The 18,023-nt window shown below is 38.4% G+C and overlaps 1 protein-coding gene across 2 annotated transcripts; it reads right to left on the reverse strand.

The window, feature by feature from the left end:
- Positions 1-3,010: 3,010 nt before the first annotated feature.
- Positions 3,011-17,631, reverse strand: Aqp11 (aquaporin 11). Of its 2 annotated transcripts, XR_010049830.1 has the most exons (4): positions 16,758-17,549; positions 10,213-10,322; positions 7,379-7,495; positions 3,266-3,359 (listed from the first exon to the last, which is right to left on the reverse strand). XR_010049830.1 is itself a non-coding variant. In XM_003468536.5 (3 exons), exons 1-3 carry the CDS (start codon positions 17,368-17,370, stop codon positions 3,280-3,282), a joined length of 810 nt encoding a protein of 269 aa, XP_003468584.1. In that variant the 5' UTR covers positions 17,371-17,631; the 3' UTR covers positions 3,011-3,279. The 2 variants fall into 2 exon arrangements, 1 of the variants encoding a protein (XP_003468584.1); XM_003468536.5 differs by lacking the exon at positions 10,213-10,322 and having other exon boundaries at positions 3,011-3,359; positions 16,758-17,631.
- Between the last annotated feature and the right edge of the window lie 392 nt (positions 17,632-18,023).

An 18,023-nucleotide genomic window follows, 5' to 3' on the forward strand; every position in this document is an offset into this window, starting at 1 on the left:
TCACAGTTTAAGCTAATTTTCATGCAGAGTAGTTTCAAAATATTTATAGAATGGGTAAATTCTTTTGCAAGTATATATAGTAATTTAATTCCAAGAAATATCCCTTATATGAGTTCTAGTAGCTTGTTGCCATCCCTTGATAAAAACACTGGAATATTTTTTTAAAGGGGATTACAACAGTATATACATTGTGTGTTGTTATCTTCAAATCAGTTACTCAGAGTACAAGACACCTGCATTTAATTGTCTGAACAGTACTAGGACAAACCTTTCTCTTCAGTGAGCTCAGAGAAATCAGTAGTGTAACTATCTTAACCATCTTTTATATATATAGTTTCTTTCAGCTTCTTAAACTAGTGATAATACGGTTTACACATGCAAAAACTAGTATATCTTAAAGATCTCATTCTGCACAATGTACATAAATTAATACCTAATTTGAGGAATTTTCTGATTTCAAATGAGAAGTCAGAAAAATTTCTGAGAGAGGAGTGAACTGGGTTAGGATTCTATTTTTAGCTTAATTTTTAAAGACAGAAATAATAGCCACGTGCAAGGGTATACACCTGTAATCCCAGCTATTCAGGAGGATGACAAATCTGAGGCCCGCCTGGACAATATAGAGAGAATCTGTCTCAAAATTTCAAAGGGTTGGGGTGGGCCAACAGCTCAGTGCTAGAACAACATTTGCCAAACGTGTGGGGGCTCTGGGTTCATTCCTCGCTACTGCTAAAGGAAGAAAATAAGAGCATATAATTTGGGGATAAGACTAAGTAGCTAAAAATGTGTACAGGCGAACTAAGAATTCATAAATTTTTTAGGATTATTTTGGGGGTTATGTACATCAACTAATACACATAAAGCACTTTAACAATTAACTAGAAATCCTTCAGAAGATTACCAATTATTACCAGTAGTAGTAGTGACTTATTTTTATAATAGAACTTTAACATTAATCTACCATTTAAAATTACATCTGAGAGTGGGGGCTGGGGATTTAGCTCGGCGGCATAAGCGCCTGCCTTGCAAGCAAGCAGTCATGAGTTCGATCCCTGGTACTGGTAAAAATGCAAAAAAAAAAAAAACAAAAGATTACATCTGAGAAGTTTGAAATGTAAAACTCAAGTGAGCATTTAAAATAGACTTATAGGCCCTTCAGACCTTCACTGCATGTCTCTTATTTTATAAACAAGTTTAAAGCACTGGAAAATGTAGTTTCTAGACATGCAGCAGGTTAGTGAAAGACAGTGGTACTGGTTGTGTCAAGGCATGTCAGTAACAGCAGTGAAGAGTTGACAGCATTATAAAAAGAAACAAATACTCCAATTTTTATCAAAAGTTGAGGTCATACAATATATAGTGCAGGTAGTGACGACATTGAATATAAAGATAATGCAGCCATTTTTATAAGATTATGACCTAGTGTCAGTCCAAATTCTACTAAAAGAACTATTTTGATATTAGGGGAAAAGGAGCCATGAAGTAGTAAGTGATACTCAGATTTAAGTTTAGAAGTCAGAGGATCATTTAAAGGAATAACTATCTTGTGTTCTGACCTAGGACTACTGCAAGATCATGGACTTTTGTTTGTTTGTTTTTGCAAAAAGAAACTGGAACTATGGATTTTCACGTGGAAACAACTTAATTTTTTTGTTGTTGTTTTTTTTGTTTTAGGGCTATATGATGCAGTTTAGGTTAGCTGTGAACTCATTTTGCAGCCCAGGCGCGCTGAATTTACAACAAACTCACGGTGATCCATCTGCTCTGCCTCTTGAGTGCTGGAGTGTTGGGATTACAAACATACACCACCACATCCAGCTTGGTTTCTTATTTTAAACAGGTGGCAGCCCAGTAAAGCGTATCATTTAACTATTTAACATTTAACTACTGAGTCACAATTTTGTGACCTCTGACTTTTACATACGACTCTACTGTGGTATGTTTTGTTTAAAGTTAAAAAGACAGTCCTTGGTTATCAGGTGGCCACCTTGTTAGGCTCAGCATCAAGCTGCACTAGTTCATTCTGCAGGTGTGAATAGACTGTCTGCAAGCTGATCTCCAAGCATCACTTAAATTACCCAGCAGCATATCAGTTACTTATTAATTGATTAGGGTGCTCAAGCAGATCCTATCTGCCCTTAAAAAAAAACTTTCAACTCTAACTCTGATAATGGAATTGCCTTTGAAGAGAAACACACTTAACCCTTTATGACCTCAACTTTTGATAAAAATTAGACTTCATAAATAAAAGGAGGCTTCTGATAGAGAAAAACTGAAGGTCCTTTAAACTTCAAAAAATATAAATTCCTAAATTTATTGTGAAAAAATTTTAATCTCTGAGCCTTCAGTTTTTCTTTAGTCATAAGAATGACTAAGAAGTTTTAGATTGAAGCAGAAGTCTAAAGATAGCATTTGGCTCTATGTAACCTTGGGCAGAGCAATAGTTAAAAAGTCCTCTGGGCTTAGCTTCTTCTTCCAGGAGATGGAAATTAAAAGTCTACATCCTGTCTACTTCGCAAAGTACAAACAAGAGTGTGAAAAGCTTAAATCTTGATTTCTGTGGTGCACTGTTTTATTCTGTTAAAGAATCAACTTCCCTGCAGATAGACTGTCTAATTAGAGAAAATATTAGATATTAGATTAGACTATATTTAAAATTTAGGAAACCCTTGAGGACCTGTGGTTATATCATCTACTTCCAAAAGCAACTTTCCTAGTGAAAGATGACACCACTGATGCTATCACTGTGTGAGATAGTGGCTGAAAACTCTCTTCTTTCCAGTTCTATAAACAAAACCAGTTGTACTTTGGTTAGAAATCTTGTTCATTCAGGTGACACTTGCTACAGTTTCTCTAGTCCTACTATCATCTTCTTTGCCATGTTCAACTTTACACACCATCATTAAAGTGAAGAATTATTGGGGATAGGGATTTAGCTCATTGGCACAGGTGCCTGGCTGGCAAGCGTGAGGTTCTGAGTTCAAGTTCCAGTGCCCCCCAAAATTATCACTTGAGGTTTATGTGAACTTTAATGAATGAGTCTTTTTTTAAGCAGCATTTAATACATCACTCAAAAGAACAAGTCTTAAGTGAGAAATACAGAATACCTCATTTTTACAGTAATTTTAAGTCCCAGTGATGAAAACTTTTAAGACAACTTCCTCAATGGAAGTTAAAACATTGATGAATCCAGTGCAGCTAGTATTTTGAGTATGAGGTTATGAAATCTATCACATCCAACTTGAATGTCCTGTAACTTAGTCTGAGCTTTTGGAATAGTTAGTCTTTTTTACTACTTGTTTGGTGGTTATGAAGCCATGGAAGGAAAAAGCTGAACATCAAAATCATCAATAGTATACCTGAAAGACAAAATAGTTAAAAAATAATCAACATCATAATCACTGATTCGGTATAAATTAATGTTCTCACATTTTTATTCAACCATGAGTCCTTAAATATAGTATGTACTTGGTAAACTAGTAGGATCTAAAAAAATGAATTCAAAGGATAAGCAGAGTCTAAAGATTAAGAGTGTTAGTTTTCTATTTCTGACTTGCGGAAAAAGCCTGGACTTGGGTCTTGAAGTGACAGCTCTCCTTCCCTCCTGAGACCCAGAGACTAGAGCAATTGAAAGCACTGTTTTCATCTGGAAGCTCAGTAAGAACAATGTGATACTGTACATTGCTTTCTCTCTTCTTTTTCTTACTATTCTTTTAGATTATCCAATAAAGTGTTTGAAAAAATTTCATTTAATGCTGAAATTTTTTTCTTTAATTTTTATAAATTTGTATTACATGTTTTCAGTTCCATAATGATCACATTCATTGTATGGAGTTAATGCATGTACACAGCACATCTTAATTATTTTTATGTGTCATTGCCCTTCTTTCCTCCTTCCTCCATTTTGAAATTTTAAATGGAATAAAAATATTTTTAAAATTCACATACTAGAAATTTTTCATTTTTGTGCTTTTGTGGTGCTGGGGATTAAAGCCAGGGCTTCATGCATGCTAGGCAAAGACTCTTAACACAGCTATGCTACTGATCCTAAATCTTTGTTTTGGAGGTTACATCCACAAATTAACTAGTAGGCCTTTGCTTAATTTTTCAGTCTGAAATAAGGTGGAGGAGCATGACCTAAGGGCTCAAAGTTGCTATGTTCAAAGGGGATGATGCAGTAATCTTAAATCTTAATTTTTTTAGGGGTAAAGCTGTGGGGTTTACATTCAGGTTTTTAAAATGAGGTTGTATTATATACAGGCTTGAAACTTACCCTTTTTTTCTTGGCAATAACAGAAAAACTCAATATTTGACTAGCATTTTGATACTCTTTAACAATTTTTTGAGAGGTACATATGTAACCAGTTTTTAAATAAAGTTAGATACAGTCCCTTTGTTAACTGACCCTAGATTTTGTCAATTTCTTTTTTGGAGTCAGAGCTAAAAAAGGACATGATATTTTAAAACTTGGCAAAACAGCACACTGGGGCATGCCTGTAATTCCAGCAGACCTAGAGGCTGAAACAGGAGGATCTCACGTGAAGGTCAGCCAGAGTGATTTACTGAGACCCTGTATCAAAATTTAAAAAAAACCTTTCAAAAATGGAATTGCAGTTTCAATGAAGTACATAGAATTAGCCAAATTTCATTGTATGAAATACATAAACTAAGAGATACTTGTATATTCTTTTGGAGTTTTGTTTTTTGAGACAGGGTCTCACTACATAATCCAGGCTGGCCTTGACCTTCCCGTATAGCCCAGACTAGCCTTAAACTTGCAGTGTTCCCACTTGAGCTACCCTAGATTACAGACATGCCACCATGTCTAGCTTCTTACTTACATTCATATAGTCATCTTTTAACATTTTTAATATGGAAAGATGACAAAGAGTGTTGGAGGAATTACAGTGATCTCTTACGATAACAGGTTTCACAGTTAAATTTTTTGCTTAATTTTGTATTTTTTCTCCATCTCTTTAACTCCTTTTATAAATTGTAATATATATATTGTAATATAAACAACTTTTATAAATTGTAATATCTTATTTTTCACATTCTTTCATTGTGACCTTCTTTCATATGGAGCTATTTTTTTCCGTAAGGAATGTAATTTCAATACATGAAAAAATTCAATAGCAAGCTAGAACTTAGTTTTCTAACAACTGATACTTATTTACATACATGAATTTTATCAACATATATTGAAGGATGGCTTTATTTTTCATTCATAAACCTCATAGAAGAGTACAAGAGCATGCCTCTAAACCAAGAGCTACAACAAATTTTATGCAGGGTCCATCAGAATCTGAATACATACTCTCAACAAGCCATGTATAATTAACTGCAGAGATTCTGATTTTCACGTGTAAATGATTCCTTCCATGGGCAGCAAATAATTGAATATATTTTTTATTTGGGTATTTCAGCTGTTTTCATGTGTCTTTAAAATGTGTTAGTAGTAGCTACATGGTATTATCTTCCTGTTTGAACTACACTCTCCCACAGTCTGGTCTGTAAAGGAGAAAGAATTATTTTTCCTTTATTTATCCATCATGAGACTTTTCCCCTTATCTATCATGTGATTTTTTTTTTTTTTTTAAACAAAATGAACAGTAAGAAACAAAATGCTAACTGGACAAAACCAAGGGTGGGGAATTAATTGAACTAATAAGGATGCCTAGTCTCCGCTAATTCCCTACTCTTGTTTTTGTCCAGATAGCATTTTGTTTCTTACTGCTCATTTTCTGTTTAAAAGAAAAAAAGTCACATGATAAAGGAAAAAGTCTTTTGTAAGTAGGTTTAAAACATAGCTAAGTGGGTGTGGTGCTTTATCTCTAATCCCAGGACTCCAGAGGCAGAGGCAAGAGGATCATAGGGAGTTGAAGCCAGCCTGGACTACATAATGAGTTCAAGCCTGAACTACATAGTGAGACTGTCTGTAAATAAATAAATAAATAATAATTAAAACCAAGAAGTGCTGACAACTTATACAAATAAATACTTTTTTTTTTTAGATCATCTTGCATGTAGTTCGGAATTACATAATAAATTATAGTGCGGGGATTACAGGCTTGCACCACCATAAGAGCTCAAGAAATGCATATTGACTAGGCTGGAGATACAGCTCCTGATAGAACCCTTGTGTACCATACTTGAGGCACTAGGTTCAAGCCCAGTGCACCATTACCCCCTTGCACACAGACACACACACAGAAAGAAAAGTAAAAGCCTATTATGATTATACTGTGTATTTTCATTATTTGACCCTTCTATATAAAAATGGTTATATATCTGATCCAAAAGAATGGACTTGTAATTTTAAAACTATACTTAATTTCAGTTATTTAGTAATTCATGAGGTGCTGTTCTATAAATTAGGTGAGTTAAATAACATTTTGTAACGTGGTGGCACATGCCTATAATTCCAGCACTTGAGAGGCTCAGGCAGGAGGATCACTGTGAATTTGAGACCTGCCTAGGTTACAAAGTGAGCTCAAGGCCAGCCCGAACTGCATAGTGAGACCCTGTCTCAAAAAGATCAAAAACAAAACAAAATATTTTGTTTGGAGCTCACAAGTTTGGTAAGACAAATTTCAGCAAAAAAAAAAGTAATCACTGCATGCTTTTTTTTCCTTTTTAAAGAGCCTAAGCTTTGACTTGTAGGCTCAAGGGATTCTTCTGCTTCAGTCTTCCAGTAGCTGTAACTGCAGGCATGGACCATTGCACCTGAAACTCTCAGGGTATGCATGTGTGCACACATGTGCATGTGTATGGTGGGGATCAAACCCAGGCAGCAAGCACTCTGCCACTAAACTACACCCCCAACTTCTCAGGGTTTGTGTGTGTATCTATGGGACTGGGGATTGAGCCCGGGCCTTTGCACTGTGACCTGTATCTCCAGCACTTTTCAAACATTTTTTATTTTGAGACAGCGTCTTAACTAAGTCACTCTGGGCTTGAATTTGGGATCCTGCTATTTCAGCTTCCCAGAGTGTTGGAGTTACACATGCTCACCTCTTCTACCCTCAGTTTTTTGAAGAGATACTATACCTGAAACTGATTAACCTTAACATGACAGCTTTGTTTCTTTAAAGACAAAAAGATTTTAATTAATTAGTATATTTACTTATTTATGGTGCTAGTGAAACCAGGACCTCCTGAGTGCTAGGTGAGTGCTATACTACTCAGCTACATCCTCAGCTCTGATAAAAGAATTTTAAAGGCTACTGTACAAAATAAAATCTTACTTTGAGCCTATTAACTACCTTTTTTTTTTCTTTCCTGTTCCTACTCTGCTGTGGAAATTGACATATTACAGTAACATTCTGTATTTTAAAATACCCTGATTTTCAGACATATTAAATAAAAATATGCTTACCTAAAGAAGGAGCCAGCCAATATACTGTAAAAAATCGAAGGAAAGCTTCATCAAAACACATGAAATGAAGTGAAAGTGCCAAAGCTGGATTAAACAGAGCTCCAGTTAGACTTCCTCCTGTAATACATTGTAAGCAGAGTGATTCCAAACAAATATGTTTTACATTTACTTGTACCTAGAAATCAACAGGTTATTCAGCTATTTTGTTTTAGATATTTTACGTGTTCTTAAGTAATTAGATATTTAAGTAATTTTGTGGTACACCTTTTGCAGACTCACCCAGCCAAAGTATATGAATTACAAATGCTAGATATATTTAAAAAAAAAATATATATATATATGATACAGTTTAAACTCTGCACTTTGCCTATGTGCTATAAAATGCACATCGGAAATTAATGTGCTCTATTGTTCCTACAGTTTTGGTAGCTCTTTAACATTCATCAGTTTGAATGAATGATAAAATGAAAACTGTTAAAATGGATATCTCAGGATGCCTGGGCAGAAGCATACCTTTGTATTGGAAACAAGAAATAGACCAAAGCAGTATCATTGGTTCTGTTTTTACTTGTTAGAAAATATGTGACTCTTAGCCGGGTGTGGTGCTGCACACCTGTAATGTCAGCACTTGGGAGGCTGAGGCAAGAGGATCTTTGCAAGTTTGAGACCAGCCTGGGCTACAGAGTGAGTTCAAGGCCAGCCCGAACTGCATAGACAGACCCTATCTCAAAAAAAAAAAAGTGACTCTTAAGGCCAGTCTGATGGCCCATGCCTGTAATCCTAGCACTTAATAAATAAAGAAGTGACTCTGACTGGTATATCTCTAAAGTTGGTCATGAAAGATAAGCACAAGTTTTAATTGTGACTTTAGGAGTCATTTTCTAGCTCTGCGTCCATATTCTAACTCTGTTATAGGGTCCAGGAGTTTATAGTTCCAGTCACATAGCAGAAAAGGAAGACAGCGGAGGCTGGGTGACTGTCTAGCACCATCAGAGCTGCTATGCTTTTCTCAGTGTACCCTAGAAGCCTCCCCAAGAAGACAGTGACATTGCTGGCAGTTCTGTGGGAAGCCTAAGGGTGCATATCTGCTTCTTCCTTCAGGCACTTAGACAGAGTCCAAGAGCTTCACACAGTTTTACATTGACATACTAACACTACAGCATATTGTCTTCATAAAGTGAACCTGGAAATTAGTGACCCTTTCACTGTACTTAATGAGATTTCACACCTAGTTGGCCGAGAACAGTGAAGCTATGTTAAGATGAAGATACTGAACAAAACAACTCAGTTGATGTTTTTTGTCTAGCATACCAGCCTGATAGCATGATTCATATTTATGACCTAGCAATTATAAATGATGTGTGTTACGGACTTTTAGAATCATCCTTGAGCACAATCCTAGATTGTGAATGTACAACTGCCATGGGTCAACAGAAAGAGTCCAAAAAATGGAGTTCCTGGGCCCAGTACCATGGGCAGAAAGATTAAGACTCACAAATTGTTACGACCTATAATGTAAGTGAACTTGATTTTTAAAAGGCATTTGTTAATAGAAATGGACCAAACCATTCCCCTTCAGTGCTGTGGGCCGTGGTGTACTGAAGACTCTTTGTATAAGATAAAACATGTCATTCTCATACTATTTTATGAGCTTTTCTTCTAATCCTCACATCACAGTTCTGATCAGTGTGACTTGGCAGAAGCTGCTCCTACCAAGCAGTAGTCTATCCCCCTCCTTTTTTTTTTTCTTTTCAGTGCTGGAAAATGAAACCAGGCAAGTACTCTACCGCTGAGCTATATACCTAGCCCTTTTTTCATACAGGGTCTTGCTAAATTCCCCAGGCTGGGCTCAAACTTGCAGTCCTCTTTCCCTGGTGCCTAGAATGGCTGTGGTAACAAGTGCACATGACACACCTAATTTCCACTCTTGAATATGGGTTATCTCTGTGACTTGGTTTCACAGAATGCAGCAGAAGTGACCCTGAATTCTAGGTTCATGTATCAACAAACCATCACCTTTCACTTTTTTGATCTCAGGATAATGCCTTAACCATAGAATAAGCTGCTGTAGGCCACATGGAGATCTGAGGACTCTCAGATGACTGCTGGCACTAACTGCCAGACCTGAGTGAAGTTTCCTTGACTTTTCCTGCCTCACTGCTGTCCATCTGAATCCAGGTGCCTGAGTGATCTAACTCAGCATTATGAGAGACAGCAAATTACTGCTAAGTTTTGGAAGGGTTTATACAGATAAAACTGAAAAGAAATCCACATTAGGCACAGGTTATTGTGTTAACAAAAGCCCCAAACATGACTTTGCTGTTCCACTGGATACATCTTGGGGGTTGGGGGTGTACTGTGCATTTTAAAATATGTAGTGGCATCCCTGTTCCCTACCCAGTAGATGCCAATTGCATATTCCTTTCCCCACACTGTAACAACCAGAAATCTCCAGACATTGTCAAATGTTCCCTGGGAACATAGTTCGCTGGTTTAGAACCACTGTTCTGGGGAGACACTGGTATTTGTATATAAGACATTTGTTTATTTATAATGACAACTGGGGAAACTTACAAGTCCATTATAGAAAAATATCTAAGTTTGGGATATCATGAACTATTTCAAAATAATGAGCAAATCTCTACTAATAGATAAGTTACTGAACTACCATCAAAAAATGCAGAATGTAGGATGTGTTAGGTCAGGGGCTGGGGATTTAGCTCAGCGGCCTAAGTGCCTGCCTGGCAAGTGTGAGATCGTGATTTCGATCCCTGGTACTACAAAAAAAGAAAAAAAGATATGTTAGGTCAGCTTTCTGCCACTGTGACAAATACCTGAGAAAACTTGAAGCAGGAAAGATTTATTTTAGTTCACAGTTTCAGAAGTTTCAATCCATAGTCAGCTGGCTCCTTTCCTTTACCCCTTTCATGAGGCAGAAACATGGCTGAGGGTTTGATGGAAGGAAAGCTATTAGACTTGAACCAGGAAGCAAAGAGCAAGACAAAGGGGCTGGCATCAAGATCATCCCCAAGGACATAAATCTCCAACTCACTCCCTTCAGGCCCTACTCCTAAATTTCCATCACCTCTCAACATTACCGTTACGAATCCATCCTAGGATCAAACTACCAATGCAGTTAGAGTTCTCATGACCTCATCTCTTCCCAAGAGCCTACCATTTGGCAACCAAGCACATAGTCTTTGGAGAACATTTTAGTTCAGAACCATAACATTAGGTATGATTTTTATGTTACGAATACAAACATAATAATACATAGTTTCTGAGTATATACATATAACAAATACATGTAAAGAATATAGAAGAACAATACATATCACAGATACAATTCTGTTCAGGCACAGAACTATTAGTGGCTTCAGCAAACAAGTTATTATTCATTGGCCTTTGAAGGAAGACCTCGTAATAGTGCGTGCTGAAGAGTTATCCCTGGGAGATCTTCCTGGCTGACTGCCTAGTCTTAGAGGACACTGTGAATGTAATGAAATTACCACAGCCAAAGATGAGATCTCAAGTCTGGCAATTCTAGAGCACTAATGTTTCTCCATACTTTAAAAGGGAATAAAATTCTGTATGTCAGATGGACATTAGTCACAGTCGCGTAAGACTTACGTACAAGCCAAAAGGTCAGTTTACAAATTTATAGTGGAAGCTAGTTCTTTCGGTAATTAAAATATGCACCTGCTATCCCCCTGGAAAAGCCCATCTATCATCAGAAGTCATCTGGTGAGCATATAATCAAAGCAAACACTATAATGAGATTTGGAAAAACACCTCTGTCTATAACTAAAAGTATGGCTCTGATGACAAAACTGTTTTCCCTGGATTCAATTTCTGACCTGTGGACAGGGCTCTTCACATCCTGCTGATACACTCATTACTAATTAAGCTAGATACTTAGCTGATATTAGGTTATTATTTTGTTTTTGTTTTTGTTTTTGTTTTTGTTTTGGAACTGGGATACAACTTACTACCTCATGCCTGCCAGGCAGGCACTTGTACTGCTAAGCCAAATTCCCGCTTATAGACCTGAAGGATAGCATTAATATTTCTCAGAGGTTATGGGAACATGCAAGAATCTGTACAAAAACCAGTTAACTGGATGATTTTCAGATAGACATTTCTATATAAAAATTGTGAATTTTCTGAACTTATCCCCAAAGGAATTGTGAATATTAAAATTATCAATTATGCAAATGAGGAATTAGTAGGGTGAAATGTAATAACATTTCTCAAGCACTTAGTATATGCCAGGTACCATGCAAAGCACTTGAAATACTATTCTTCATACTCTCATGACAGTGTTATTCTCTTTTTCTTTTTCTATGGGCCGGGAGGTACTGGTGACTGAGTTCCAGCTGTTATGCATGCTAGGAAAGTGCTCTAGCACTGAGCTGTATCCACACCCTTTTTGAGATAACATCTTGCTAAATTTCCCAGGCTCATTTCAAATGTTAACTCCTTCTGCTTCAGCCCCCAAGTGTGTCCTACCAAGCCTGGCTTTATTTTCTATTTTAAAGATGAAGAAACTGAGGCCCAAATTAAGTACCTACTTATTTCAAGGGCACAACCTAACTCTAAACCTATGCCTTAAATATATTATATACTGCTATAGTAAAAAAGCAGCATGGGACCTTTGTTTGAAGCTGGATTTATTTGTAAATCAGTAATAGCATCTGTTTTAGATAACTGTTGTGTTAAAAGGGAAGATACATAAAGGATTTAGATCCCTTCTTTTTTGACAGATCATCTTACCCACATTCAAGACTTAGAAGGATACCAAAAATCTAGAATGAAGTAAAAATACTACAATGACTTCAAACAATGTACTACTTATTGAAAGCCCTTGGATATATAACATGGAATACCAGATATGTATTTTATCTTTGTGTGTTTTTTAAAAAATGAACAAACTATTTGCTAGTTTATTCACTTACTCAAAAAATTCTGCTTATGTTTATACCAAGAGACACTATACTAAGTACTGATTACACATCATGATGAATAAACAAATTTGATCTCTGTACTCAGAGTTTACCTTCTGGTGGCAGAAACAGGTATTATGTCAGAAAATGATGTATAATTTAAAAGTCTGTGAGACAGGTGTAGCAGCACAAGTCTGTAATCCCATCTAGCATTCCAGGAGGCTGAGGGAGGAGGTTCATGAGTTTCAGGTCTACCCTGGGCCACATGGCAATTTAGTGAGATCGTATCTTAAATTTTAAAAGGGCATGGGGCGGGGTGGGGGGTGACTGCAGTGTAAAGGTTCCATATTATGTCTCTAGTACACAAAACACAAATTCTACAAATTAAAAACAGTGCAGCAATAAAGACAGCTTACATGCATAAAAATGAATGTAACTGTCTCTTAACCTTGTTCACTGAACTAAATTCTCCAAAACCCAAATTAAGGAAGATCTGTTTGACACCTGCATTAATACTTTATACCTCTAAGAGACAGGCATACTGGAGCATACCTGTCATTCCCAGCTACTCAAGAGGCTGAGGCAGCCTGGGAAACATCTCAAAAAAAAAAAAAAAAAAAAGTAGCTGTAATATGTTAAATCACAGAACTATTTTTTAAATTTTATTAGTGAGGCCAATAAATACATGAGTGATAATGACATCAGTAACCTCTAATGCATATAAAAACTTGAGGCTTGGGGCTGGCTCAGTTTTAGAGCACATGTTTAGCCTATATAAGGAAAGTCCTGAATTCAACCCCAGTGCCACAAAATACGTAGGCTGCTAAAAATCAGTAAATATGTACATGATCCTAGGAACCTGTGGCTATGCTGCCAGACAGTTATATTCTGAATTTTGATCAAAATCATTAATCATTTATTTTGATGTAACCTGTACTGGTGTTTCCTGAGTGCTCAAAGCCAAGCAATTCAAGAAATTGCAGAGCAATGCAGCTTTGTCAAGTCTGCACTCATTCTATGTGAGACGCTTAAGAAAGATGTATCAAAGTGACTTGAAATGAGGCCTGATAAGGGCTGGGCATTTAGCTCAGCAGCACAAGCACCTGCCTTGCAAACAGGCAGTTGTGAGTTCAATCCCCGGTACCGATAAAAATGAAAAAGACAAAAAAAAAAAAAAAAAAAAAAAGAAATGAGGCCTGATGAAGCCAACTTTTCTGTCTTTCCCCTTTACATTCTTACATCTTTCCTATAAAAGCTCACCTTTGCCTGACAGAGTCCATCCATCCAATCTGGAATAGAGTTATAATTTATATCCGTGGAAAAAAATGGAGAGTGGTATGTTCTGGGGCAGCATTTCCCAAAGTAGGAGCTCTTCAGCTACAAGCTCCTAGACAAAAGGATCTCAGAAGTTTGCAAACTGTGCGGTATCCCCCCTCTTGGAGTGGAACGTTACAGAGTAGCACTGTAAAGGCTTTGTGAGATCTTAAAACCAGATACCTATTTAATCCACACTTATTTGGCATTGGGATCCTTTTAATTGTAGTAAATTGTATAAAATTTGCCAGTTGGTGTTCTTTACATTCATAATGCTGCTCAACCATCAGGACTTTTCCCAAAAGTTTCCCGCCTCTCCAAAAGCTTTACTAAAACTTTTCTGTCATTCTAAACACAAACTGTATCCATTAGGTAATACAATCCCATTCTTTCCTCCTCCCCAGGCCTCATAACCTGTATTCTACTTTTTGGCTGTTATTTTACCTGTTCTAGATATGTCATGAAAGTGAAGTCATACAGTATTTGTCCTTTAGTGTCTGCATAATGTTTTCAAAGTTCATCCATTCTGTAGTATATATCAGAACTTTGTTCTATTTATAATTAATTCATATCAATTGTGAATACTTTTATAACTGTAAAAATACTGATAATGAAGTGAGCAAGTGCTTTAGTTGTCAGTTTGAACCATGGTACCAGGATATTCTAGCAGTATAGAAGGAGACAAGTCATTCTACTTCTGAGCCTCACTTTTTTTTTTTTCTTCTTCTTCTTCTTTTTTCTGGTACCGGGGATCAAACTCACGACCACCTGCTTGCAAGGCAGGTGCTTATTCCGCTGAGCTAAATCCCCAGCCCCCTCACTTATTTTTCTTAAAATGGGAGTACTGTATTCATCAAAATGTACTCCTCAGTGGGCTGTGTAAGGATTAAGAAAACTCATAAATTTCCTAGCAAAATGCTTTCATGTATAATACACACTCAGTGAATCTCCCTTATATTGGCAGAAAAGAAAGTTAAAATGAAGATCATAATAGATAATAAATTTCCATAACTAGCAGTAATCAGCAGTTGTCTTTTGGTTCTACCTCTATATTCTCTGTCACTGTCCAATACTGTAGTCACTGGCTGCACAGTACAGTGTGACTCCCAAACACTTCAAATGTGGGTACAGCAAGTGAGAAATTTATTTGAATTTTAGTTAATTTAAACCTAAATAGTTACATGGGGCTAACTGACAGTGCAGGTCTAGACTCCTAGAACAGTGCTTCTCAATCTTGGTTTCATAATGGGATCACTTGGGGAACTGTAAAATATACCACTGCCTAGGCTTCTTCTCAGAGCCATTAAATTTTAATTTCTGCAGCTAGAATGCATATTTTTAAAAGCTCCCCAGGTGATTCAACGCAGACAATGTTGAAAACCATTACAATTGTGAGCTTAGTCCTATATCCTATTATTAGCCACAGTTCAAGAAGAAAAAAGTAGTTCAGAATCCCTTAAATTGTTATTTTATTGACTTTTTCCAAAAATTTCCTTATATTTGTCTATAACTTCAAATATTGTTTCTCTCCTCTCAAAATCTGTCACTATAAAATAGAAAACAGTAATAACAGTATTATTTATGAAGTCATAATTATGCATTTAAAGTATCACTGGGAGGAAGAGACAGGAAGATCGAAAATTCAGCCCCAATCTGGGCAACTTAGGCATTGTTTCAAAATAAAAATAAAAAGGGTTGGGTGAAGGCCCTGGGTAATACCTAGTTCTGGGAAAAAAATGTAAAAAAGGCATCCTAACAGAAGGAGGAGGGACAAAGATAAAGATCCAGCTCTAGTTAATGTTCTATTAATATTAAATTTTTATTGCCCTTTTTTTGGAGACAGGGTCTCATTCTGTAGTCATTTGTTGCTTTTAACTGTACAGGTACAGAAAGAACTAAACTGATGCATAACTTTTATGTTCATACACACTTGATTTCTCAGCTTTAGCCAAAACCTAAAACTTTGATAAGGAACTATTAAGTGCTTTTCTCCTATACCATTTATTTTCATCTATCTAGCTTTAAAAAATAGCACTGTATCTAAATAAGAGAAAATGCATTTGGGGACTCTTTCATAAATCAAGTAAGTTTCAGAGTTGTGCAGATACAGCCTCCCCCACTTTTGGTGCAAGGCATCAAACCCAGAGCCTTGCACATGCTAGACTAGCACTCATCACTGAGCTACATCCCTAGCTCTTTAGTCTGACTTTTAATGGGCAGAAGATCGACTATCACTATAAATTTTGTTATATTCATGCCTCAAAACATTTTACAATTCACATACAGTCCCAGTAAAGTTATTTTGTTGCAGTCATTTTAAATGATACACTTCATTTGTTTCTTGTACTTTGGCCTATTTAGAATATATACCCACTTGGGGCTGGGGATTTAGCTCAGCGGCATAAGCGCCTGCCTTGTAAAGCAGGCAGTAGTGAGTTTGATCCCCGGTACCGATAAAAAGGAAAAAGACAAAAAAAAAAAAAAGTATATACCCACTGTATCTAAATCTAAAATATATCAAGGTAAATAAATAGCTTAACAGAATTGTTGATAAAGATTTCTATTGATGTCTCAAGTTGTTTTTAAAAGGCATTGTCAACTTCAAACAAGTTTTAATTTTAAAACATCTTAATATGCTATTTAGAAGTTCATTTATAACAAGATGAATTATTATGGAAACACCTGACAAGCAATTTGTAGAAAAAGACTAGGAAATGGAACTACAGACTTTCTACTCCCCACACTTACCTATTAACCAATCATGTGTTTAGGTAGAAAGGAACTTTTTAGACCTAGTTTTTCAGTAAGAGGAAGGATGTGTACCACCTTGGCATGAAAAAAAAGGTAACTGATAATCTGAACCTTTGACAATATCTAACAGGATCTCAATTTTAGCACAGAAGTGGGTCTCTTCCCTCGGTGTTCAAAAAAACAAAAAAAGGCAAAGAATGCAGGATCTATGTGTGTTGGCTTTATCAGTTAAGAACAGGGGTGCTACGGGAGGAGCAATATTTACATCAGAGCGGTGCAGGGGTTTCAAACATTTCTTGATAAAGAACTTAGAGTTCCAGGTCTTAAAGGTTCTGTTAGGACGTGCCAAGTGTTTTGTGGGAATGACAAACCTGCGTAGGCCAAAAAGGTGATGAGTGCAGCTAGCAGGTGGATACGAAGTTTGGCTCGAACCTCCTGGAAGTGCAGCACAGCAGTGTGGAAGATAAAGGAGCAGATGGCCTCTGTAATAACCGCCTTGGACAAGTCAGAGTGGATGGGATTCTGGCAAGCGAAGCTCCTCTCGCTGAAGTGATACTGAGTCAGACCCAGGCTCCACAGGGCACGCATGCAGTACCTGCTGCACATGGCGCTCACCAGCTGAGCCAAGAACCTCAGCGTCCCCATCTCAGGGGTCATCCCCCCAAGCATCATCTGCATCATCAGGCTGCACGGGTTGCTGGAGGCGCCCACTAGAGTCAGACCGTGCACTAACGAGAAGAAGTAGATGAGCGTCAGCGTCCAGGTGGGGTGCGCAGGGTCCTGCTCGCTCAGCAGCAGCAGTTCGTGGGTGCAGCAGCAGAGCTGGAAGGTGGCTAGAAACTCCAAGATAAAAGCGTGGGCTGCGGGCCTGAGCAGCTGCCTCCGAGCGATCGCGCGTGCCAACCCTATGAACAGCACCACCAACAGCATCAGCCCCAGCGAGGTGCAGCTATCGCGAACCTGGGGCTCCGGCAGCGCGGTCATGGCTCCTCCGTGCCCTGCCGCCCGGGACGCGCCGGGCCGAAGTCCCAGGTTCGCGGCCCCGCCCCTCCCACGCCCGGGGGCTGGCGGCCGAAGGCGAGCCGAGGCTCCTCCCCCCTCCCCTGCTCTGCGATTGGGTATTGGGGAGGGGGGAGGCGAAAGGCGGCGAGACCAGCCGAGCTTGGGTGCCCGGCAGAGGGGCAACTGTCGGAGGAGTGCGACGCGCGCGCGTCCGCAGTTTCCCCGGCGCCCGGCGCGGTGTGGGCGGGGCGGGCGCGCCGAGGCTCTGCGCACGCGCGCTGCAGCCGGGCCGGGGTGGCGGGCGCCAGGCGGGGGCCCCGGGGCTGGGCGCTGAGGCCGGCGTGCCGCGTGTGTGTGCGACGTGGCTGTGCAGGAGGCGCTTGAAGTGTTTCTTTCTGCGCCCTGACACTAGTACACTGAGGTGGAATGACCCCGAAAGTCATCTCAGCAACCACCCTGCTTTTAGTAATGGGACGATGAGAGGCAGGTGCAGGGCGGGGGCGGTCGCCCCCACCCTGGTGGGAGGAGGCCGTGGCGCGCCCCAGGGTCTTTGGGCCTAGTTTTCTTGTAATTCTGCATTTTTGCCGTTGTGGTTAATATGTACATATACATATGCACCTATATAATGCCATTTT

This window comes from Cavia porcellus, unplaced genomic scaffold (assembly GCF_034190915.1).
Source record: "Cavia porcellus strain 051 isolate PalLab524CR breed Dunkin Hartley unplaced genomic scaffold, mCavPor4.1 scaffold_9, whole genome shotgun sequence".
NCBI classification, from domain to species: domain Eukaryota; kingdom Metazoa; phylum Chordata; class Mammalia; order Rodentia; family Caviidae; genus Cavia; species Cavia porcellus.

Coding starts and splice junctions, on each gene's coding strand:
- Aqp11 (XM_003468536.5), bottom strand. CDS start 17,370: ATGACCGCGCTGCCGGAGCCCCAGGTTCGCGATAGCTGCACCTCGCTG. Junction 7,496..16,757: donor CACCTTTTTGGCCTACGCAG/GTTTGTCATTCC, acceptor AATGTATTACAG/GAGGAAGTCTAACTGGAGCT. Junction 3,360..7,378: donor TTGGCTGGCTCCTTCTTTAG/GTAAGCATATTT, acceptor TTTGTCTTTCAG/GTATACTATTGATGATTTTG.